Source organism: Planococcus citri, chromosome 2 (assembly GCF_950023065.1).
Source record: "Planococcus citri chromosome 2, ihPlaCitr1.1, whole genome shotgun sequence".
Taxonomy (NCBI): Eukaryota; Metazoa; Arthropoda; class Insecta; order Hemiptera; family Pseudococcidae; genus Planococcus; species Planococcus citri.
Window position 1 is genome coordinate 47,408,537 of NC_088678.1, and position 26,801 is coordinate 47,435,337.

The 26,801-nt window shown below is 34.2% G+C and overlaps 1 protein-coding gene across 2 annotated transcripts in view; it reads left to right on the forward strand.

The window, feature by feature from the left end:
* Positions 1–26,801, forward strand: part of pip (pipe) — a 62,022-nt gene that overhangs the window by 23,571 nt on the left and 11,650 nt on the right. For both annotated transcript variants that reach the window (XM_065350798.1, XM_065350797.1), the window contains exons 2-3: positions 4,736–4,878; positions 24,778–24,836. In XM_065350798.1, coding sequence (XP_065206870.1) covers positions 4,736–4,878; positions 24,778–24,836 — 202 coding nt within the window. The remainder of the gene's footprint in view (positions 1–4,735; positions 4,879–24,777; positions 24,837–26,801) is intronic.

The window sequence follows — 26,801 nt, forward strand, 5'->3', positions numbered from 1 at the left end:
CTTAATTAACACATCCATAACAATAAATAAATCCAATCCAAGTATTAGGGTAATAAAATCAATGTTTTTACTCAAGATCAAACAAGTTCTTATTCTAAAACAAGAGTTTTTATTCAAAAGCAGACAACTTCTTATTAGAAAACAAAACAATTTTTTACCTGAAAAAAAACGTATTTTTATTAATGGAGATCAGCTGGAAAGTACCGACATGATGTATCAATTCCTTCCAAGGTATCAATAATATCAAATGGTATCAATAATTATTTTGCTGCTGCATAAACGCTTCTCTATTTTGTTCTTTCTTCAATGTCATTAATTGCAGTTTGGATCAGATTTTTCACCTCCAATTGGTCAAATCAATTCATCACTTTCAGTTTCATCGAGGTGTAGCAAGATTGAAAGAAAGCTTTCATGAGGTCAACCTTATCCTTTTTTGTGGAACAAGCGACATCCCTTGCCAGATTTGCTTTTTTATGAATGAAATAGGTAATTACCATGTCTACAGCCTGGGATAGTTTTTTGGATTTGATGTGGGCAATGAATTCATACTCCAAACAAAAACACCTAATTAAACACACATTAACAAATTATTTGATATTGGCAATTTTTACCCAGGTAGTGTATCCTGAACTTTGAGAATCATCTTCTCTCTCTTTAGAGAAGGAATCATCAGCATCAACAGTGTTATTTAGAGGTTGAATAGATGGAGAAGCAATTACTGGAATACAGGATGATGTTGAAGCATCATCAGTAATGTAGTCTTTTAAGAATGCCATTTGCTCTGTGAAACACCATGGCTTAAATGTTTTTGCTTTGGAGCCACTGGCTTGACTCTTAGCAGCTTGCTTCAGGGAATTTCTGAAACACTGTTTCAGGTTTTGCCACTTTTCTTTAGCTTCATCTCTTATAGAGAAAATCCTTAAAATTAGTACTTAATGATAGCCTAATAGGCCAGCTACAATATTTTTCATATGTATGAGCTAGGCCTATGATTACAAAATAATATAAACTCACCTTAGGAATACCCAGTGACTCTAGCTATTTTAGCCCAGATGTTGATTCTCAACTTGATATTCTTATAATTTTTGTGAGTCAGGTCATACAACTCAGGCCTTGACCTGACCTTCTCAATGAGCACCACTTCTTTCTATAAAATAAAGAAATTTGACAATTATTATTATATTTAAATTGCAGCTTTTGATGAAATGCTATGCGTAATAGTAAACAGCTTACAAGAAAAAATAATAATAAATGAATAAATGAATTAATTAAGTAACTTACTTGAACTTGACCTTTGATTAAGCATCACTCCAACTCACCAGGTTCTTAAAGTTCTTCATCTTCCTACAGCACATGATATCACAAGTAATAATGCCTTCACTTATCATCTGACGTGTGTAATGTAAATAAATTGAATTAAAATTAAAAATAGAAATATTACTTTCACATAACACTAATTTTTCTCCTTTTCCGCCTTTGCCGCATTTTCCACCTCTTCCATGATGATATTGATCAACTCCCTCTTGATCATAATTTTTGATTTTGAACATTCCAATGAATTATAATAGTGTTCAAAGAAGGTAATAAAAATAGACTCCACTTCTTTTGGTATACCTTCCTTAAGGACCAAGTTGAGAAGTTTATCAGACATTTCCATTTGCGAATGATACTGATTTTGCCTTGGCAGCGGCTGTGGTGGATTCTGTTGAGGTGGAAACACTTCTGTAACAATCGCGTCAGTGGCTTGAAAAAGGAGCGCCACAGTCTACCATTACTATCCTAGGAATCCTGGGTATTATTCTCCTGTGCTGCCATTTTATTATATTTGTAAATTCTTTTTGAAATAATAATGAAAACTATCACAATATTATTTATTGTTCTAAATACCAAATGAATAGTTAATTTTCTCCTTATCAAAATTGTATCACAAGTTTTGAATGGAAATTAAAACAGGGAAATTCAGCCAATCGAAAGAAAGCAAAGTATGAGACATCTCCGACACAAGTCTCAAAGATTTAGCCTCTGAAGAGCGGAGATATAGGCCCTGTAAGTCAGCTCAGAATGGCCATTCTTCTTGCAGCAGCCACAAGGGGTGAACGCAAGGGAGCAAGCCTTGGCCAAGTGTCCAGACTGGCTGCAGAGGAGGCAAAGACGGAGTTTAGTGTATTGGGCACAGCAATCATCCATGGATTTATAGGTGAAGCAGTCCTTGCTGATGTGGTTGGATTTTCCACACAGGACACATCCATTGATGGCTACAATGGGAGTGACAAGGGCAGCAGCAAATGGTGGACAGCGTGCATTGCTGGAGACTGGATCCAATTCTGATGACCCGGAGAAGGTGGCTGCTGTACATTCATCCCTTGATATCACAGTCTTTATTCCAGTAAGGTGTTGCCAAGGCTATACTGGACAAGATATCATACAAAAAAAAATGTATTTCAGATTTACTTCTAGGTTTCAATGCATCAGCACCCATTGGGAGTATGTAGTTGATCGCATCATTTTTGGAGAATCTGTGGAATATTCATAGTTGTGATTACATTCTATCATGTAATCATCAGTGTATGTACTATGTATGTACCTGTAACGTCTTATGAACTCCAGTTCAGTATATTCCTTCATTGGATTACTGCGGTCACAGAGAAATCTCTGAGGCAACTGGACGAGTTGATGTAATGTAACATTGTAACTGCTGCAGCATGAGTAGATATATATTCCATTGGAATTGATAAATAATTGAAAAATACACTGCAAAATTTATACATATTATGTACTTAGCCTCAAAAAAAAAAAATATCACAACAAATAATAAATAAATAACCCAGAAAACTAGAAACAAATAAGTAAAAATTCAAATATGGAACATGATGATAATACATGATACCTAATGAATAATTAAAAAATAAACCAGAAAATTTAGAAATAAAAAGAATATTACAACAAATAATAAATTCGATACTATATATTCGTGATAAAAACCAAATTGTTATCTATAATATGTGAGTGGGTTTTTCCCCTTAAGGTTCCTCCACAGGTATGTACCTTGAAAAATCCTTATTTTATTCCTTTCTTAATTCCTACTTTTTAGCATACCATTTTTTCCTGAAGGTAATTTCTTGCATACACCCCTCAGTCATATGAATTACAAATCACGATCACGAATATGCGAGGTTCCAGTATTCAGCTGAGTAAAGGACCTTTTTCCTGGTCAAATCGTTCTTTGTGTAAAGATACCTAGGCTATCCTGATATGCGTATCGGAGCATTGAATGAAAAAAATGGAGATGTTGGTTCATAAATTCCCTCAATTTTATGAAGAAATAACGTTTTTATGTATTCATCTGGGAAAATAGTGCTGAGGTCCTTATAATCTCTAATAATTGCGTCAAAATCGGCTATGAAACGATCGGCATCGAATCCAACCCTGAATCTTAAATGCCGTTTTCGATTGTGTAGTGTAATCATGTCCTGGCAACGACTTCCTCCAAATGGGATAGTAAAAGTGGTCATTGTTTGATAGGCACTAAATACATTCATCACTCTTCTGCTTATTGACTATGAAATGGATGCACAGAGATATTGAACAGTTTGGGCATCCAGCATCACTCCCCTAGCTGGAGACACATTCACACTTGTACCACATTCACTCTGAATAAACAGTAGCAAATTTAATAATGCATGGAAGTCTAATTCTACCATCATTTTCCATACCTTGAAGTTGGAGTGTCCTTTCAATTTTTCGTGGTTGAAAATAAATCAAGGTCTTGGCTGAATTTTGTCAAGATCCGCCGACTTTTTTCGGAGGATTCACCATTACCATATTATCTCTACATAAATTTACAAAATAGATATTGTATTCAGAGCATATTTTTATAAATTCGTCATAAAAAATGTAAATTCTTTAATGAAAGTCGAATACGAGTGCGTGAGTTTTTACGTAAACGCGATGTTTTCATAAACACACCGCGATACAATGCGAGAAGCGGAGAAAGCAATTGAAATTTTACAACGATTGTCGATTTGACATATTCCTAAAGAGTTTTTACCCATATTCGAAGAACAGAATAAGAAAAAAACCGCACACGCGTGAATTGATTTTTAAAAAAATACCTTACCTTCAGGTACAAGAAGTCAATTTTCGAGCAATTGTCTTGTGAAAGCTTTACCTTGAAATTGTGGTTTTCATGTAATTTCAACGCAACAACGACAACAACAATAACACGTGGTAAAAGTTGACATCCCACACAGTTGCTATGCCATGTGCAATGACATCGAGTAATGGTAAAGCTTTAATGAAAATAACACGAGTCGCGTTTAAATGTTTTTTAATTATTACTTCATATAGTGTTGCATTTGGATATTATATAGGTACCAATGTAATTTGTAAACAATACAGAAGAACATAAGCCTATATACATGACATTCTATCATCACACATCAAGATCAAGTGTGAAACGAGAGGGTGTCAGTGCCACACTCTAGTGACATTTTCTTTCTCATTTCATCAATTCGTTTGTGTCAAAAGTAGGCTGAAATTTCACTGCACGATAATGGAATTAATTTTATGAAATTTAATTCCAAGTGCAATGTTTTTTCAGTTGTCTTTCGTACTTAATAAAAATGAAGATGACTAACATATGTTTTTTTTTCTTCAATCGAGGCCAAAATGACATTTGAAAAGAAAGGTACCACTGTTCTAAAGATTAAACCGAGTGCATTGTGTCTTTTTACAGGTCCAGCGAATTCGTAGCACTTATCGCTATATTTGCAACGTTCTTCTTATTACTGCATACGAGAGATCTTCATTCGAGATTAAAAGAAATGGAGAATAAACTTCAACCAGATGAGCTGTCCGGTCCACCTTCTATGGTGACAGGTATGTTTAATTCGTATTTGTTCAGATTTGTAGATGACCTGGTAGCGATTATGCTAAGTCACCTTTTGTCGAGTGTTGAAAATATCATTACGGTATTCGTTATTTTTCTACCGGAATATTAATTAGTTCTGCGGCTTGACCATATTACCTCAATTCGTGTAGTGATCTGTGGCGATGTGCGTAGCGACGGTAGTTTTTTTCCTTATTTTTTTTTGTTTTGGTGAAAATAGACGAACTTTGTAGGTGAGGTGGCTTTTCGGTGTATATGTTTGTGTTTATGATACCGCAAGAATTGGTTCGTATCGAGTAATTGAACGATCATCGTGGTAGGCTTAATATTTGATATCGAAATTTATAATGATTTTATAGGCTTATGAAGTGTTTGGTTGATTGACCGATGTCAGTGTTTTTTTTCCTAACTATTTATTAATTTCCTTCTACTATGATCCCATTCGAGATTGAATATTTAGAATTTGAGGTCTTTCTAGCACTATATGTCCTGGAAAAGTACTATAAATAGTTTTAAAGCAATTCTTCCTGTTATTGGGAGAGTTTTTTCTTACATGATTACAAGAATGTTGTTTACTCGTAAGCTCGACGCTCGGCTGACTGAGTTTCAGTTTTATTGATCATTTTGTAACCTTATAGGCTGTATATACCGTATAAGTGGAGCTTATACCACAAGTAATACCAAGTACTGGAAGGTATTCGAACAATTTTTTATCATTCATGTTACATGAAGTTTACATACGTTCGAAAGTAGAGTAATGAGATCATCGCGAAGTCGCCGAGAATGTCCCTACATATGTATATTTTGATACGAGTTGTACATATGAATGAACCACTTACACTTATGTACGACTTATGTATACCGATTTGTAATACTGTCATTCCATTGATCGTGTCAAATGCTCGCGGTACTTTTTCTGCGAAGAAATTTCGATTCTTGGAATCGCACAATTTAGGTACGTTGATATATTTTTGATCAATTTCTTTTCTTCGTTTACGAAAACAATGTACCTACCTACTGACTGCTAAACTAAATACGCAGGTATTCGATTTATAAGATCCCATCTCATTGGCATGCGCAGCGAGTGGCCGAAGAGAGGATAATGAATGAGATTTTGTGTAGTATGCGAGTATGAGAAAATAATGACTATTAATTGACGTAGGTATCCTTACGTGTAATTGTTTCTCGCCAACGATTATGTATGAATTATTGGTCTTCGTGGGTATTTAATGAGAGTTTCTGGAGGCAATTTTTTTTTCTTTCATTTATTAATTCGTTTTGTTTATTGCGGTTTAATTGCATGACTGGCTTTGTATCTCGCTGCTGGATGATGATGGAATGATTGTTCGATTGTTTGTTTTTTCGATTTGATTCTTTGGTTGCAGAATTGATTGAAAAAGGATGGTATTGGGGCATTTCATCATTAGTTTAAATGGATTTCTGCAGGAAGTTGGAGGAGTCTCTTGATTTTTTTCAAAAAAAATTGTAACGTTATGCCCCCCCCCCCCGCCTTTGACTAAAAAAACTACTTCCATTCACTTTCCCAGACCTATTACGTTCTCTTCAAACAGGCATTTGTTTTTTTGTTTTTATAGAAATTTTGATGTTATCCCCAGATTTATTCATGATACCTAATCGAAAATGAAAAACTCCTAGAATTCAATTCGATAATTTGAAGAAATCAACTGTGTACATAATTACATCTTACGGGTAACCTTCGAGAATTGTTTTTGTTATAGGATTCTAAAACCCTGAGTGGGGGGTCCGCGTTCTCCAATTTTAGTCAAGACGTGAATAAAAATGAGTGGTTTGGGTAACACATTGGTTGTAATGATTTCGGTGGTGCTTAGTTTAATTTTGACTCATTTTTAATTATCAATATGTTTTTGGGGGAAAAATGGATTCGTTCTTACAAATATCCAGTATTTGAAGTTCTGTGTCGACCTAAGTTATTTTCGTTGAAGCCCACGATCACTTTCAAGATTCTTACCTATAAGCGGTTAAAAATTTGAAAATCGCTGATTTTTGGGTGAATTTTGGGTTATGAAAATATTTATATGTATCTTAAATTATAGGAGTGAGTTATGCCAGAATATTGAAAGATATCAAGGGGAATATTTTGGAAAGCAGTGATGTTTCAATTTTTTTGAAACTAGCGATAATGACCAAAAAATTGGCACCACTGCATTCAAAAATACTTCCCTAGCTTAAGAAATGCGATTTGCAAATTTTCAATCGTTCAGTAGAACTCTAAAAAGTCTTAGATTTTGACAGCAATGTTCCAGCTTGGCGCAGAATCTTGAATAGGTACTATCTATTAGAACGGGACCATTTTCCCAAGACAGATTGGGTGGGGGCTAGAGTGAAGAAAACACGATTTTTCTGCAAATTTGTATTTGTACTTGCTCTTTGAGGGTTCATGTTTCTCTTCCGTCTTCCAGGAAAATTTCCGAAGTTGGAATATTTTCTGGGTGATTTTCAACTCAAAATGAAGGTCTTCGCTGAATTTGATCAATTCAAAATCCAAGACCATTTTCTGAAAATTTTTAAAATACTTAGATAAAAGTTTAAAAAAATTGAACAATAATTGCGCTAACAATCGTTGAATAAAATGTGTTGAAATAACAAAAACCGCATTGAATATTGCTAAAAATTGATAATATTTTTCAAAACTTGAACTGAAGATTACAACTTTTTTCGAAATTCCGGAAAATTGTCAAAAATTTGATAAAATTCAAGCAAATGTGAACAAAACTCGGCCAAAATTGATTTAAATTTTTTAAAAATACCATTCTTGAAAAAGTTGGTTCAAATATAGCAAAAATCCGCTCATTTTTCCTTATTCCAAGTAACTTTTTCTTCCGTTACGAGAGAGTGGTGTGATTTGTGCCTGCTTTTGAGTACCTCTACCTACCTAAATAAAATAATAAATGCAATCTTCTATCGAATCCCATGCAAAGGGTTGGTGTGTGCTTTTTCAGACTTTTTCATTATGTTAAAATGGAGACATTTTTAAAATTGGCCATTTCCAACATTTTCTTGGCCAGTTTTTTATGGAAATTACTAAATTTTTTGTTTCAATTTAGAAATTATGAATATTTATCAAAAAACTACTCTTCGACTTGACGTAGGTGTGGAATTTGGTGGCAGTGTGCTTCTTTTCGATTTAACTTGTCAGAAGTACCAAGTTGGCATGCAGGAATGTTAGAGATTTTTGAAATTTGTGGAGAAAACTTGAGAGAAATGCTCTAGAACGTCTAAAGTTCAGGAAAAAAAATTATTTTGGGTGTTCGTATTGACTAGTAACTGAAATTCAGTTTTTCAACTCAAATACCTACTTACTTGATTTTGTAGCAATTTCGAAAATTTTATTCTTTTCATCAATTTTTGAGTTTGGTGTTTTGACAGTTTGGTACATTTTCTAAAAGTTGAGAAATAAACTCAAGCAGCTGAAATTTTGGATTTAAGATTTTCACCTTTGTTTTCTTGGATTCTTCATCTTTTGCTCTGAATATCTCGAGAATTCAAGCCTCCCACTTAGAAAAAAGTAAGAAAAATGTTCTGTAAATTTGTTTTTCTATATTTTTTTTTCAATAGGACCTTGCGTCAGGAGTTTTTCCTTTGCTTCCTTGACTTTTCTATCTCTTGTTCCATAACCATAATATTTCAATAATCAAACCCCCCTCTTAGAAAGGAAGAAATGAATATTATGTTATATAAATTTGTTTCTCATTATTTTTTTCAATAGGACCCTCTGTCTATTAATTTTTTCATAATGAATAAATTTTTAAAAATTTTGAATTTTTTCTAAAAGAAGTCAAAACATGTGTTAGACTAAGGGATCATACGAAAAAAATGAAAAGGAACAAAATTATGGTGTTTGAAATTTCCTATCACTTGAGTGTGTTGGTTTTTCTGGGAAACTTTATTTTTGAAATCATTTGAGCAGAAATTAGATGAACGACTTTTTTGGACCTCGCATGGTCCACCCTAAACATTGAACTGTTACCCTTAACACTCCAGCATTCGAATAAAAATTTAGAGGAAAAAAATGCACATTAATTTTGCTGGAAAATGGAACCCCTTCCCCCCCTCACCATATAAATTTCGTGCACCTTACCACTCTGCTTACACCCACAACTTTCTTACATAGATATGGGAAGAAGATGAATGAGGTAAATAAATTTTACTCTCACAATCCGTTAGAATGGCTTTCAATGACCTTGTTAAGGCGTCGCGACGTAAGGTGGTATGCGGCGCGTAATAAGATTTAATGAATTCTGCTAGGCTAGCTAAGATTAAGTACTTAACAAAGTGCATACAATAAGAGAACCGAGAAAAGATTAGAAAGGAAAAGGGGTGAAGAAACAGCGTACCTGTGTATAGTCTCTACTATGCTATACACACCATAATCACATTGCAAATTCATCATCGCCACCTTATTAATTTTCACACTAATATTAATAATACTTCCTCATGCATACGTTTTCTGTGAGCTTGTTAATTACGCGAAAAAATACATTACATTGCGAGATAAAAAAATGTACTAGCTTATGATAAGTGTCTCGTACAGTAGAGAAAAAAAAATAAAAGTTGTGTGTTAGCGTTAAAGAAGATGAAAAAAAAATTATAATAAACGAAATGTGCATTATGAACGAAAAAAATGAGAGAAATAATAATAATAAAAAAAAATTCTACGAAGGAAATATGGCCTGTGTGATGGGAACCAGGTAATGAACATCGGTATAGGTCACCAATTCACCATGTTGTATAACGATCAGAGACGGAAATATTAACGCGTTACGTTATTTAAAATTACCTTAATCTACATACACAGTTACACTCACACACACACTCGCGTACTTGGGTAGTAGTATAAGTATATCTTATACAAATTCAAACATAAAAACTTACAATAATGAACACATGTCGTGTGTGATGAACCTTATTCATGGCAAAAGTATCCTAAACACAGGTACTCGTACTACGGCCACAGGTACTGGTCGTCTCGAGCAATATTATAAGTTTGTGTAAATTTTCACCTACATGAAAACTTTTATTGTTTCAACATGGAAAGTAAAATTAATACGAGCGGTAAAAAAAATATAAAATCTGCATCAAACTTGTACGTACCTACTTCAAATAGGTACTATTCTCGTAAAAAATTTCTCCATCATTTGCTCTGGTAATGAACTAGTTTCACATATAATAATAGCTGTACAAAACATACTATAAGTTTTAATCGTCCACATCCCGTAAATAGATATCATACAAGATTTGTTTAATCTTCGAATAAAATTTACACATTTTCATGTTACTTTCTATTTCGATTAATAAACAATTTGAAAAAATACCTACACGCACGTTGTATTTGTGTATGTACATTGTGCATTTTGAAATATCAATCAAATTCTACGAGCATGCGTGATCGTACATATAATGCAAGAGGAGTAAACCGGTTCGAACTTTGGCGCTTGTGAACTTTACCTAACTTCCTGATTTTAGCAATGTGATCACCTAGGTCGCATAATTGTAGAAAGTTTAAACGTCTCCCGGTATGATTATCAGACCATGGCCATATAGCTTGACTCTGAGTATCGTAGATACTCGTACAACGAAGACGTAGAGGTTGGCACTTTACGCATAGGTTGTCTATACAATTGCGAATAAATTCAAAATTACGAATACATAAGTACTTACCTAGGTAGGTAGTACTTGAGAATAGATATATTTCCCGGAAACAATAGATCACCCGCGTCTTTATTATAAATCCTAAACTAAAGTTTAATAACTTGGAAGTGGGCCTTTGAGAATTTGATATGCGTAAATACCGCAATACAACAATCATTCGTTATAGCTAGTTAGTCGTAGTGTATTATCGATGAGGTTACCTCTTCTGCTACACCTACAATATAGCAAAGTACAAACGTAACAAACACTGGAAATGGGTCACTGACTATTTATAGACAAATAAAAAGAAATTTTCTGACACCCGAAATAATTCGCCGTTTTTACGGCGCGTTCGTTACTCTATTCCAAGCGGAACAATACTCTGGAGCGATCGACTAAAAAATTACGACGACCGTCAACCGAGCTGGTAAGCAGATTCCTAGGTATTGGAAGATGCGAGTTCGTCTTGTGGTAGATGAGGTGTGCTGTTGTCGAGTTTCAGTAAAAGTCTGCATTTTGTTGTTATCAATACACGGTTCGCTTGTCTGTGATGATACTCGTCGGGCACGAAAATAAAGTTGAAATCAGATTTGCAGTATCTATTGGAATTGCGTTCACTTTTATCTTTTCTTCGTTTTTCTCATTTCGTATTATGTAACCAAGATTTTAAGTGCTCGAGTTCATTTTCAAATTTTTGAAGTCACAAGAATTTATGACGATCGAAGGAATCAATTTTGGACCATTTTGGAACCATTATTATAAGCTTTTAATTTTCTCCAAGAATTTCGAGCATAGATAATGTAATTTTGGTTGATGTTAATTGGAAATTTTTGACGTTTTTAGGCATTATTTTAAAATTTCAGGTATGCCAATTGAAATTAGGGTGTTTGGACGGGCCTTCCTATACGTAGTTCAATTTAAAATTCACGGAGAAAATAGACATTATTGCTTACGTCACAAAATGGCGTTTTGCGAAGGTTCTGCGTTTTCGGTTTCTACGCGTCGAAAACCTCTTATAACAAGTTTTATAAAAAATATCAAATCAATTCCGTCAAGTAATTCCTTTATTAATTTTCAAATGTAGTGCATTGTGACGTCACAGCGATAATGTCTATTGCGAACTTGCTAAACGCTTCAAAATGATCGAAAAGTTTTTTTTTGTGAGTTGAGAGGGTTGCTTGAAATAAAGTAGGTTACTAAATATTTGCATTGGTTTGTTTCACGAAGTAATAATTGATGAAAAGAAGTTGAAAAAATTACGTTGTTTTGGATGTTAAAAAATAGGTAAATTGAACTCCAGCAGATGAAGTTTTGGTTGAAAATCTTGAGATGCGCTGTTTTGGTGTACTTAGTTCGGTAACACTATCGTCATCTTCACATGCTTGAAAAAAAAAATGAAAATCTTAAAAAGTCTGATTTTTTAGGAATAGGTATGCAAATCAGTTCAATATTTGAGTGACATCTAAAAATGATTCCTTCAAAGAAAACGATCAGCAGTGATGAAATTTCGAACGAATTCGGTTCAAAAGTAATTTCTGAACAAAAGAAGCTATTTTTGAACAACTATAGAAACAATTTTTGACCAAAAAAATCATGTTTTGACTGCAAACATCGTTTTTAGACTAGAAGAGTAATTTTTGGTCAATAAAGTGATTTTTGTACCAAAAGAATCAATTTGACGAAAAAAGTCATTTTTTGATCAGAAATTATTTGTTGATAAAAAAGTCATATTCTAACTGAAAAAAATTATACTTTGATCAATAAAGTCATTTCTTGGCCAAAAGTCATTCTTGGACTAAAGAGGGTATTTTTCCACCAAAAGAGAAAATTTTGACCAAAAAAGTAATTTTTTGAACAGAAATATTTTTTTCAAGACATTTTTGGACCAAAGAAGGCATTTTTCAACCAAAAAAGCTAATTCTTACCAGAAAGTTCACTTTCTACCAAAAAGCTATTATTTCAACCAGAAAAGGTCATTTTCTGACCAAGAAAATCCTTATTTGGCCAATTTTTTATCAAAAGTTATTGCAAAAATCATCGAACCGGAAATTTTAAAAATTGATTACCTATTGTATTTCCAAAGCTAAAAATAAATCTTCACGTGAAGGCATGGATTGGCTTTGGTTATGATGTCACTGTTTTATATTCGTCCACGGTTTGAATGTTACATTGCTCATTTCCGCTTCAATTATGCTATTTTGTTCAATGTACATATTGGGTAGAAATATTTAAAAATTGAAAATGGAATCAGCGTTCATATTCGTATTTTATAATGTTGAAAAAAAAAATTTCAAAACCAGCCATATGCGCCGCTGAGGTTACGTTTTTCGGGGGGGGGGGGCATGCCATAAAGGCAGATTACCAGGAGCACATTTTTTTTACGTTACATATACCTACAATATTATGTACATACTCAGTTGGGTACCCAAGATGCCTATATTCGTTAATTTGCGTAAAAACAGAGTTTCGAAATTTAAAAAAAAAAGTATTTTATTTTTGGTGCAAATAAAAACTAAAACCTAACAAAAAGGTTCAAAAATAAAAAACAAGGAATGCTTGAAGCTATAGTGAAATTTGACGTTGGGCACCTTTGTCAAGAATGTGACTTGATTGATGAAAAGTGACCCTTGCTTTAAAAAATGGCGTACTGGCCATTTCGGTTCAAAAAATAGTTTCTCGGTTAAGAATGGCACTTTATTTGTGTTAGTAACCGACTTGAAAAATATTTTTTGATTTTGATGAATTTTCAAAAGTTTGTCAAAAATATAAAAATGAGTTTTAAGAGCTCAAAATGTGATCCTGAGTTGTGAGATGATAACTCTTTTGTTGAGCCACATTTTAGCTCAGGCAGTGCTGATTGCTGATAAACGAATCATTTTCAGGTTCAAAGGCATCTTTTCCAAAATGTAAATTAGTAACTTGACAGATTTTACCTACTTAAAATAAAAGTCTTCCTAGGTGGACACTTGACGTAAGCTAATTGGTCACCCGGGCCATTCCACCTCTGTATAGTTTAAACTGCTCTAAAAATGAAAGTACTCGTATCTTCCTAATTCTCATAATCAAATATTACATGCTGCAAATTTCAAACCTAAAATTATTTCGTCCGATGTTACACTCGACCTCGTCTATTAATTCTAGGACGCCGTCGCCTGCGTAAAATAGCGGTATAAGATGTAAATTTAAAATGTTCCGCCGCTCAGCGATCCGTGATAATTTAATATAGACATCGCACGAGACTTTTTCCACCACTTACTGTATCGACGAATTTCCTGCAGCTAAAATCGTACCTTACCTATCGTAATTATTGAAAGTAAAATTCATCGTTTCAGCTTTTAACCTACTGTATCATTCGTGAAAGAATTTCCCTTTTCGTCGACATAAGGTATCGCTTCTTCTCTTTTTTTTTTCGGCTGTCGTAGCTGCATACTGCATACAGTCAGATGGTCGCTCAGGCGGTACAGTTTTCCGCGAAACGATTACTTAATCTGTCTGCGAGTTATCTCGAGTCGTATTCGGGTACCGTTATTTTTATATGTTCCTAATGTGGTATACTTGGTCGAAAATTCGAAGTAACATTTTGGGTGATTTTATCGGTTCATTCATTGTTTATTATCGTTATCAGATTAAGTAGGTACGCATTCGACAAGTTGAACAATACTTAGGTACCTACCTACTCGTATATAGGTTGCGTGCAAGGTGGACACAGCTGTACCTTTATAAAATGTCATTTTCCTTGAACATCGCAATCGAACCGGTGATCTTTAAGTAATGTACGTAAGATCGATAACTTTTGGCATGAGGTATTGTGATGTCATACTTACTTTTTAATGACCATTAAAATCGAGTATTTCGTATTTAACAATCGCAAGTATGCGTTCGTATAATCTGGAATTTCCCTAGGATTACGACACAACGACTGATATCTTATGGAATTTGGTATCGTGGACCCTTGGTGGCTTGGTAATATAGAATTAAATTTTAAAAAATGAAGTTCATCTACCAGCGTGATGGTGAATGTCAGTTTTTAACAGCAACAGTTTCTTAGGATAAATAGGTATACCTCTACCTATCTACTACTTACTTGTGCATAATTCATACGAAGGCCCATATTTTTAGGAGAAAACTACCTACTGAAATTGAGTGTATCTGAGTATATCATGAAAAGACCATTAAAGGGATAAGAATTGTGATTCGGCCCCCAAGAGCTTTGGGGTTGATATTTGCGTGGTAGATAAGTAAAGTAGGTACCATTAAAAAAACTTGAGTGCAAAATTTTACACCCCCCTGGACCCCCTCCCATTTTTAAGGTATTCCCCCCTTTTTGTGAAATAGAGATGAAAAAAAATTTCCCAGCTCCATGTAAACTGATTTTTGCAATTTTTTAGTAAGTATGTTGTGGGAACCTACCTATGAAGGATGATCTCAAAAAATTTACACCCCCTCCCCCCATCTTTAATTTTCCCTTGAAAATGGTGTTTTTAAACTTTGTTTATTTTTTTTTTAGGTATGATGATAAATAAAAGTGTTTTTGAACCAAATTTTTTTTTCAGAATAAATTTTGGGTGGGCCGTGGTCAAAAATTCGAAAAACTGGAGGGGAAGGAGTAAAAACAGCATTTAAAAAAATCAATTTTGACGAATGAGATGTCCTTTTTGCATAATTCGATGCCTTTGAACACGAATATCAAGTCAAAATTGAAATTGCACATCTCCTACCCTCTCTCCTCAGCAGAACCTCCCCCCGGCTCCCATCAAAGAGCACCCATCCGAGGATTAAGATTGATGAATCGAACCTCGACTCCGATTTTGAATACAATACAAAGGTATCTGTAGGGGACCAAAAAAACATTTTTAAGCGCCAAAAATTTTTTGTCTTCCCCTCCCTCTCCCTCTACATTTAAGAAAATCGCGATTTCTATGTTAAAAAATCTTAAGGTTATTCTTCGACCACTTGACCAAAAATTTTGAAATTTTGGTGACGGAACATGAAGACTAATTTGTGGACATTTTTTCAGATATTTTTTACTCTGCATTTTAGCCAGAAAGCTCATCAGAAAAATTTGAATTGCCGTAGCTCACCACCTAAAACAGTTTCAGGCAAAATTTTTTCACCAGAAACTGTGTTTTAGACCATATTTTTTCAGATTTTTTTGAGTAGTGAACCTTTTTTTGTCAAAATTTTGAAAGCTAGAGAAGAAACCAGTAAATCAGAATTTATTGAAAAAAAATCTATTTTGATGAACAAAGGGTAAATTTGCCGCCGAGAGCTGCAGGGTTGATATTTGTGTGGAAGTTCAACTCAAAAATATGCATTCTAAAAAAAAAAACTAACGACTTTAAGACGATTGGAAATTTAATTTTCTACAACTTTGCTCTGATGTGAATCAAATTACATATTTAAAAAAAACACTCTCCTGTAACATTTCACTTTTTACTCCGGAGGTGCAATATGAGCTTAGATTCACAGTTTTTTCTGATCGAGCAGGCACGATTTCCTAATAGGTTTTTTCTAGAACTGAAAAATTCCCAAATTTCCACCTTTCCCTTTAATATTGGATTTTGGTGCTGTAAGACATGCTGTAGGTATAACCCAAATTTCTGGTTTTTACGTTCGGTTATAAATAAGTTGAAAAATGAAAAATTTTTTTGGATTTTTTTTTTTTTTTTTTTTTTGAAGTATACTTAACTGGAGAAAAATTTGTATTTGAACAGCAGAATCGGATTTTGAAAATTTATGCCCGAATCAATCGAAAGTGGCGTGGTCGCAAAAACGGTAAATGCAAGTTAACTGGCGCTGTTTTCATTTTGATTCTTTTTTTGGAAATTTTTTCAAAACTGTAAAATACAAAAATTTGCATTGAGGCTTCAGAACGGCTTGTAACCATCATCATCGATCGCTTCAAAAACGAGGAAATTGGAGTCCAAACAAAATTTACGTTATGTTTTCATAAAAAATATTCCTTTAAATCAGAAATTTACCAAAAATCGAAAAAATGAAATTTAGTAAGTATGTACTTGAAATGTGGCTTAAGTTCGTGTATTTTTCGGATGCTGTTTCAGTTTTTCGTTTTCTGGTCCAACAAATTTTATGCAAAGTACAACTTTAATTGCGATAATAAAGCTGATGGTGATTAACTGATTATATGCTATGCACATTGACCGGTGCAGTTTCCATTTTACGCTAAACGGTACAAACACTCAGTTTGGAAGCATTTCTCATAATATTTACCTGGCTAACAATTTCGGAAAGAATTCGCGTTTTAATTCTCTGTTCTCACGAAATGATTTATTGGATGGTAAAAATGCGAAGCGACACTTGAAAATTCCTCGTCAGTTTCTACCTGCGCTGCGGCGTTATGATGCGGAAACGTAGGTAAATACACCTATAATAAGGTAGGGTGCAGATATCGCATTCATTTATGAACTGTTGTGATACCTACTGGTACATTATTATAACGACACCAGCGACAACTAGCAGCAAAGCCACGATGAATATCTCACGCTCGATGATACGATCGAATGGTGTTGCGGTCTCAAAATACACCTCACAAAGGTACACATACATACTGGACACAACTGGACATGAGAATGCGTACCAAGAAGAGTTCTACTTTTAAATTTATATTAAATTAAAACAGAGACGTCAATCTTATAAAAAAAAAAAAAAAAAAACTGACGACAACACGACGCGACGTCGATGTCGACGACGACGACGACCTGAGTTGACGTAACGTATGTGTAGGTACCTCTACCTATTTAAAGGTAAGTACATTTGACAGATTAGTGACACTCTGTTGGACACCTTATTATTTTCAATGTCGTTGACGCGAAAAAGAAATACACATCGAACAATGCGTATAGCACACTGGTACATCTTCTAAAAGTACGAGTAAAATAAACCCATACAGATACCGTAATCACGACTGGTATTGACACATATGTAGATTTTTCCACTACATAATAGATAAGTTTTGGGTACCTCGTCGCATATACGTACGAGTAACGAATAATTGTAAAATTATCGTAATTAGTCGAGTAATAATGGCGAATTTGTAAAAACACATTGTTTTAAAGGCTAAAAAACGAGTTTTATATCCGGGTAAATGTAGCTCTGTGTCGAAGCTGGCGTGCAAGCTGCATACTTTTTCTCTAGACACCTTCATTTCCACCTCTTGTTCGCATCTCCGGTGCTTCTTTTTACGAGTATCGAGTACCGAACACCTAACAAGTAAAATGCAATATAACGCACTATAGGTACTCTCCCATTGCATTGGGACTTGAGAGATGGCAACGAATCGTTGATTATCTGCAGTAAATCGTGTGCCATGATGTAGTAAATATATAGGCCACTCTGGTATAAAATGTACCAGGAGTAAAGGTGCAGTATTTATTGCGAATATCAGGCTCACCTGTAGCTCGCTCAGCAGGATACCACACCGATCCATTCAGCCCATTTGAATGCCTTGCTTTTTTTTCTACTTCTTTTTCTAATCAACGCGATCATTGTAAAACGATCTGGCTTTTTTTTAATTATATCGACAATACATAAATAACACTTCCGCAGTTTTGATTCGCGCGTTAGATTTAGGAAGTGCCATGCCGATGTTAGTGGCTGGATCATTTCATGAGCTAGGATGCTAAATGAAAATGTCCAGATGAGTTTCGTATTCGTGCTATGATGTTTAACGTTGAATTATAATGGTTTTTGTATAGGTAGTAGGTAATTTATTACCTGCGAGTTGGTAAATGCCTGGGTGTTAAACTCGGCGAGTTTTTTTAAACTGTAGCTGACAAGGTAAGCGTTACCGTAAGGTTAAAGGTTGCGAAGAAATTTATAAAAAATTTTCAAATACGAGAAATTGGTACTACAAAATATAGATTTTGAGATGCTTTTTTCTTAGTTTAATTTCGAGGTACAGTTATCTAGATAAATGTGTATTTGGAAATGTTGATCTTTTATACGGACGAGTTTGACCTCGCAGTTATTCCGATTAGTTGTAAAAATACCTATAGGATAGCTACGTAGTATGATATCGTATACATACAAATATAATTTCTGGTTTACTTTGTCCACTGGTGTATTTGGATTCAGTGGTATAGATTTTGGAGAACGATTTTCGAGAGTTTCAGCTTCGTTAAAAATTACTTATATAACTCTTTTACAGTTCATCATTTCTTCTCCTTTGAATATTCTATTGAGTGCATCCAAAAATTTTTGGTTTTTTTACCTAATACCCTCTACATTAGTTTTCTTCATAATTTGACCACTAGTTAACTGACTTATATTTTATTAAAGAAGCCGAAGTGAAAATTACAAATTGGAATTTTTTCGCAGATAACTATTTTAGGTCAGTTCGCCACTTTCTTAGGAAATTCGATAACTCCATAAAAATAGCTTATTCATATTCAAAATGAAATTCAAGAAAGAATTAAAAAGCATTGATCGTGTTAATTCTCACAAATGCTCTCAAATTCAGTGTCTGAGAACAGTTTTTAAATAGATACCTACCCGGGGAAAAAAGTTCAAACTTGGCCATACATGATCATGTATGACGACTTCATACATGATCATACTAAAAAATTGTCCCCCACATGCTCATGTATGGATCATTTGTATGAAATTGCATGTTTTATATCATACATTTTATTCTATAATCTAGAAAAGTGTCTATAATCTGGAAAAATGTCTGAAATTCATTTATCCACATTTGTCTTGCATTCTTAGCACATCTTATGTACTTATACCATTCAGCAAATCATCCCATATATTTTATACTGACAATATTTTTATTATAAAAATTCATACATTCTCGAATTTTAAGTATGATCATACATGTTCATGTTAAAAAAAATCCCCGCATTTACACATGATCATGGTTACACTAAATCATACTTGATCATACATGATCATATATGACATGTATGATCATGTGGGGGACAATTTTGTAACATGAGCATGTATGGAAACTTCGGTTTATGTATGATCATGTATGCTCGAGTTCATCCACCATACATGATCATGTATGGCCAAGTTTGAACTTTTTTCCCCGGGTAGTCAAGTCTTCAATATTTTGAATAAATTCCAAAAAGTTTATTTTTAAAAATACGAGTATTAGGTAATAGCAGGGTGTCCAACTGTCCACAAGCCTGGAAAACCTGGAAAAGTCAGGGAATTTGGTCGGTCTGGAAAAGTCAGGGAATTTCGTAATTTTCACGCAAAATCCCTGGAATTGTGAAAAAAATATCAATTGCAAATTTTGGATAAGGACCTGTGATAAAAGAAAAACATTATTTTTTACTTCTCGAAAGACAAATTTTCAAAAGATTTTGCCCTCGCTTCCCTCGGACTTGTTTTCTCTTCTTTTTCACAGCAAGATGAACATTTCTAGATAATGAAAATCAAGTTTTAAAACCAAAAAAAGAACTCACTAAAAAAACATCATTTTTATGCATCTCGAAATACAAATTTACAAGAGCTTCCGCCCTCGCTTAGGCCCTTTGTCAAAATTAACTTCCTTCGAAAAAAATATTCAAATTCTAAAATTTTAAAAGCCAAAAAAACTAGTTACTCGTCCTCACATGAAAAAACCTCGTTTTTATGCCTCTCGAAATGGAAATTTTCAGAAGCTTTCGCTCTAGCCTGTTCTCTTTTCTTTTTCAAAGGTAACTTCTTTCCAAAACCAAGAAATAAACTCTCTGCATTAAAAAAAAAACTCGTTTTTAGGCATCTCGAAATGAAAATTTTCAAAAGTTCTAGCCCTCGCTTCGCTTGGGCCAATTTGTTTCTCATTTTAAAGATAACAAATTCCACATTTTCAGGCCTCCTAAAATCCAAAAAACAGAAGAAACATTTTCATGAGTCATATGAATATTGTAGCAATTGGCCAAAATTGATGCGTGTTTTATTTATTTATTTTTAATTTAGCAGTTTTTTATATTCGAAAAAGTATCCAGTTCGAAGAGAAGCTTATGAAATAAAATTACACCCCCCCCCCAATTCCTCTTTAATTAAGGTGTGGGGTAAGCATAGACAATTTTAAAAAATGGTCTGGAAAACCTGGAAAAGTCAGGGAAAATCATTTCCAGAAATAAGTGGACACCCTGTATAGGTAGGTTTAGGTATGTACTCGTAATTCAAAAACCAAGCTTCGACGAGTTCCCAAATGCCACGTTGTAAATTTTTACCACGTTTTTAAAATTCGGAATCAAAAAACCACTTTTCTTTCATTTTTATCTCAACTATAACCCTTGTTCAAAAATAAGATTATTATTTTGGTCAAAATACTTATGACAATTTTGGCAGTTGTGGTTTTAAAAAGTGACTCCAAATGTGCGATTAATATTGGACTTATTTTCGCTGTGTATCACATTATTTTCAAATGTTTTGTTTGAAATTTTTTCACAATACCTATATCAAATTTTTTGAGAAAAAACGTGTTTATGTCAAAAAGAGTGTGCAAAGTCTTCATAAATGTATGAAATTATCGGGAGTTTATTGTTGAAAGAAGAGTGCCCAACTGCCCAAAGTGTAAATGCGTGCTACGTATTATTGTGCACAGGGTGTCAATTCTCCTGGAAAATAAGGAAAACCTGGAAAAGTCAGGGAATTTCGTAATTTTCACCAAAAATCCCTGGAATTTTGAAAAAACGATCAATTGCAAATTTCGGATGAGGGCCTGTGATGAAAGGAAAACATTTTTTCTTTCTCGAAACAAAAATTTTCTAAAGCTTTTGCTCTCAGTTCGCTCGGGCGTGTGTTCTTTTCTTTTTCAAGAGCAAGATGAAAATTTTTAGATAAGGTAGTAAAAATCAAATTTTAAAGCCAAAAAATAAATTTCTCATGGTAAGAAAATTATCGTTTTTAGACATTTCGAAATGAAAATTTTCAAAAGCTCTCGCCCTAGTTTATTTTCAGGCCAATGTGTTTCTCATTTTTTTTTTTAAAAAAAAACAACAAATTTTTCATTTGAGGCCTCTAAAAATCCAAAAAAGAAAGGAAAAATTTCCAGAAGTCTGATGAATATTCTATCAATTGGCAAAATTCATGTTTCCCTACCACATCAATCCATAAATTTTCATTCGACATCATCCCTTCTCAAAAACCTAAAAATGACTTCTACTTTAGAAATAGGGCCCGCATTGGCTCTGCTATTTTTTTAATTTACTTTTTTTTTATTCAAAAAAGTTGATAATTAAAGGTAGGTGTTTTTTATATGTATCCGAAGAAATATCCAGTTCGAAGAGAAACGTTGAAAAAAATCCCCCCTCCCCCGAAACTTCTTCTTTAATTAAAGTATGGAATAAATATAGACAATTTTTAAAAAGATTGGGATGGAAAATTTGTCTGGAAAACCTAGAAAAATCAGAGAAAATGACTTGGCAAAAATAATGGACACCGTGGTGGAACCCCAGAAAATTGTGCCATAACATGAGGATCTGGACTTCTATTTAGTTTTCCAGAATCTGTTCTTACCAATAACTCTGATCCAAATTTTCATTTTTTCAATTCTCAATTTTTGAGGAAAAGGGGGAATGTGTCTCAATCTAAAAATTAGAAATGAATTTTGGAGGGGGGGGGGGGTCAAAAATGTAGCTTGGCTGTTATCAAATGTGCATGTCTGCTCTTACTCGTATATAGATTCAAATACCTACTTACACAGTTTTACATTTTTTTCATTCAAATTTGGAAATTATCAACCCTTAAAATCTGCCGTCCTGTAGAGGAGGTAAGTACCTATATTGCCTCTTTGTATGCAAATCGATCAATCTGTGGTTCGACTAGAACCATGAAAAACATTATGTTTTCGAGTCCCGCTTAGTTCCTGTATAAATCGAAATATCTGAAAAAATGTCTTACTTTCCTATTAAAAAATCAAACTTGATTTTTTTTTCATTTATTTTAAAATGTTGTTCCCTATCGTCTACTAAGTGGTTTTCACGTCCTCGAAATATTCCTAAGAGACTTCTCAGTACATTTTAATGGCACTCACGCGTTCCAATTTGATCTTTAATCTGCTTTTCAAATGCAATTGCATAGGCTACCTACGTCTAATTATTCATATTCACCGGCAAGGTATTGTGTGCGAATGTTTGTAATTTTACGCGATGAATAAAATCATAAATAAATACCCAATTTCCTAGAACTACAAGAGTACAAGTACTTACCTACATAGTCATAATATAGGTATAAATACATATATGAGCATTGAGCAAAATATTATAATTAGGATACCTATATGAAGCATGTGAACGATGATAATGAAGAGATGTTTAGGTTACTCATAGGTTGGCCTAGGCGCATAGATACGAGTACAAAAGTTTGTAAAATTTTCAAACTCTGAAATTAATTATGTCTATCTACGTACTAGTGGGTATGTTGAATGGAATCAGAATTTTCTCACAGCAGTTTCCATTTCACAGCCTCTGATCTTGCATCTGATTAGCAAATTTTCAATTTAAATGTCTTTTTGGGACATTTGATGGATTTGAGAATATACGAGGTCAGCGTTGGTCATCACAAGTTGCCGGACGTATCGAAAATAATTCTAGATACTGTTTCAAATGTCCATAAGACATCATTAGTCGGGTGACAGTCGCTATAGATAGTACTGTTATTCAATAGGTATAGAAATTTTAATAAATTATAATTAAAGTTGGAAAGTCATATCACAGCTGTAGTCGACTGTTTACGAGCCATTAAGTATGGGATTTCAATGACAACGCGTGTTACTTAGCGCATGTGTAGGTACTCGTACATTTACAGTATAAGTAAAATGCAAACAGCACCTAGCTGTTGGTAGCTCTAGCTATCCAGCTAGCTCAAAGTTGATATTTTAACTTCATCATGCTCATTCATATCTTATACTGTATATATAATAGTTGAGAAATTTATCAAGATGGTTGTATTAAATACATTATAATTTATCTCATCCGTGGGAAATACACATGTTCAACAATTGTATCGGTTGGAAAGTTGAATTTTTTTTATACCTATGTGGGCACATATCGCAGATAGCTAGGTAGGTATATCTAGACAATCTGTACGAACATTAGGTACCTAGACAAGGCAGCTAGCAGCTACCTCGAAGACCTAGACATTCTATTACGATAGAAAAAATTTACGCCAGGTGGCCATTGATTGCGTTTATAATCGTCGTATTACGTACGCCAAGTCAAATTTTCATCAAGATATACCTATCCAGATTTAGCTTGGCTATGACGATGACGGTTAGCTGAGTAATTAATCACGCGAGGTAGGTACGTACCGTACGTACAATTTGAAAGGAAAATGGCAAATAACCATAGGCATGGTAAAAACAATTCGCTTGACCGTTATAAAGACCGTAGACTAGACGTACTGTAGGTAGGTACTATTCAGATAAAGACGAAAGTCAAGGCGAATGACGAGTATGGCACACGAGCCTCGGTCTCTTTGACCGGTCTCGTGGTAGCTCGAAAAGATATCATTTATAACCATAACCTGAAAGTGTTCGGGTTCGCGGTATTATTTAAATGTTTCAAATGAATTCATCACGTTGTAAATCAATTGTACGAGTATTATAAAGATGAATCGTTAATCATCGCTCATTAAACTCCTATCTCCTTCGGGTTATTTCGCTTTTCAATTTCACGCTGTTTAAAAGAATTTTCTCGAAATGATGAATCTACCAGAAGTTGTTTTCTTTGTATAACCGTTGGTACTTTTGTATACCAAGAGTTCCATTTACTTACAAGCATACATACGAGGTACTATAAAGTTCCCATTATTATTATAATAACAAAATAAGTTACATACTTATGTATTCCTATTGCTAGGATGCTAGGTTAGGTATACCTACACATATAAAAAAATCTCCCAATAACTGTGTCTTCCTGTTGCTCCATTAGTAATATGTACCTAGTTGAATTTGTCCACTATTTTATGTGACATTTTTGCATAACTTTATTATTTTATTTGTCGAGTGAAATTGCATAACGTAGACTCTTGATAATTTGAGGTGCTCTAGTGATCTCGTATCATGTGAATTTGACGTAGAAAAATCCAAGCCATGTTCTCATATTGTTCGTATACGCGAATACGAGTCCAATCTTCGATCATTATTCGGAAATACCTACGTGGTACTTTTCCACTCAAACCGTTCGATTGATCCTAATTTACTCAACAATTTATATCGCGTGTTTTTCATCTTATTTTTATTTTTTTTTTCTTTCTTACAGGAGAAAGTGGAGTTTCCTCAGTTACTTCAATAATGCTGCAATTGGCCGAATCTGGGCAGGTAAGGTTTTTCAAAGTGCTTACATATTTGAATATATTTACATTGAACGCATAATACCTATGTTATGGGTATTAATAAATACATACGTACGTTAATTAAATCGCTCGTTAATGAAAAAATAAACGATGGTTTATGTGGCCATAAATCTAATGGTACGCGTTATACTCGTAATTACCCATCGAGCTCGTTTGTTTTGGAAAATTTTCTGAAAATTGCGAATTGCGAATTGCGAGAGGAATTTGTGCTTTGTTGTTTGTTCTTGTTGTTTTTGTTTTTCGCTTTCCCTTGAATCTTGATGTGTTGAATTCGCGTGTATTTACGTTGATTTTAATGGGAATTCAGCTGCATTATATTGAAATTAATGCTCGATGAGCCATTCTTTTAAAATATTATTTAGGTTCGGTGAAAAGATGCAAGGGAGAGAGAATTAGACTGATAGGTCTGAAAATTCGTAAATACGTAGAAAATCATTTTTGAATAGGGCCCTGATAGGTTTCATTTTTCAACGTTATTTTGAATGGAAGGGGAGGGATTTGTATAATTGTTAATAATTTCTTTGAGTTCTGTAACAGAAAAAACACGATAATTGCCAGCAATTTTGTTAGACTGGCTATTCTAAATTTAAAAAATTCTGACTCAATGGAATGTCGAGATACCCTATAGTTTCTTTGACTCGTACGGTTGAAATTTTTGGTCCTAATAGTCCAAAAAAATTCCCTTGACAAAATTTTCAAATCGCTAGATTGCCTTACGGAGTGAAATTGTAATTTCTGTGAAAAATGTCCATCTTTGGTGATTTTTAATGAAGTTTCCCACTTACTGGGCTGATTGAAAGTTGTACTGAGGGCCATTCGGGGAATTTTTTGTAATTTTCCAAATGTGTCTTCTCAAGTTCTTAAAGAAATGTGCAGTTTGGCGAGGAGTAAATTTTTCTAACATGTCATTATCGCAAAATTTAACGAGCCATTTAAAAAGGCCACACCGTAAAATGTACAGTATACTTACGTAATTTCTTATCAATAAAAAGTGCGGATTTCGAGGAAAATCAGTCTTTCAAAACTGCAAAAAAGTGATGTTCTTCACGATTTCATGCGTCCAAGTAATCACTTTTGTTCGAAAAAATGTTTTTTTCACAATACATTACGAAAAACGTCCAACTGCACCATCAATTTGGATCGGTGATTTCCACTTGCGCTTTTCCTTTAATTTATTTTGACCAGTTGCGCTTTTCCAAGCCTGCTTCTTTAAATACCACTTGCGCTTCTTAAAAACCAATTTCAGGGGTTCTCAAAGTTTGGAAATTTTGATAGTACGAGTATGTTTGTGCAAAGTCGTTCTTTTATGGCGTTGATATTGGATTACTGTGCGGAAGAGGAACATTCTCATAATGTTACGAATGCCAAAACAACGAATCGAGGTTTTTTTTTGAAAAATAATGAAAAAAATCTGTAGGTAATGTGTTGCATGAATTCATGTTTTATTCCTTTTTTTTTTGTTTTCTTGAGCAAGGAGCAAGAATATGCCATAAAATACAAAGTATAACATTCTATAGCTGCAGTTACCATATGCTTTTTAAAAGCAAACTTGAAGTAGTTAGATACTGTTCCAAATGCCATGGGGTGACCATCATAGAATCTAACTACCTCATTTTTTGCTATAAACAAAGCTTGATACATATGTGTGTGTAGGGATGGTGCAGATGCAAGGCGATGGTCCCGGCGCGCTTGCGCGGCGCATCTCTTCTACCCGTTTAGTCACATTGTCTCAAATTCCTGAATTTTTTTTGGTCATGAATACTTGAACAGAGTTCATATGGGTCTGTCTAGATGTAAGGAGATAGCACCGGTCCACCAGCGCGCCCCCAGCCTTCCCGTGCCCGACGCCCCCCCGCAATTCCCCCGAGAGAAGTGAGGGGGAAATACGGGGGGCGCCGGGCACGGGAAGGCTGGGGGCGCACCTCTTTAA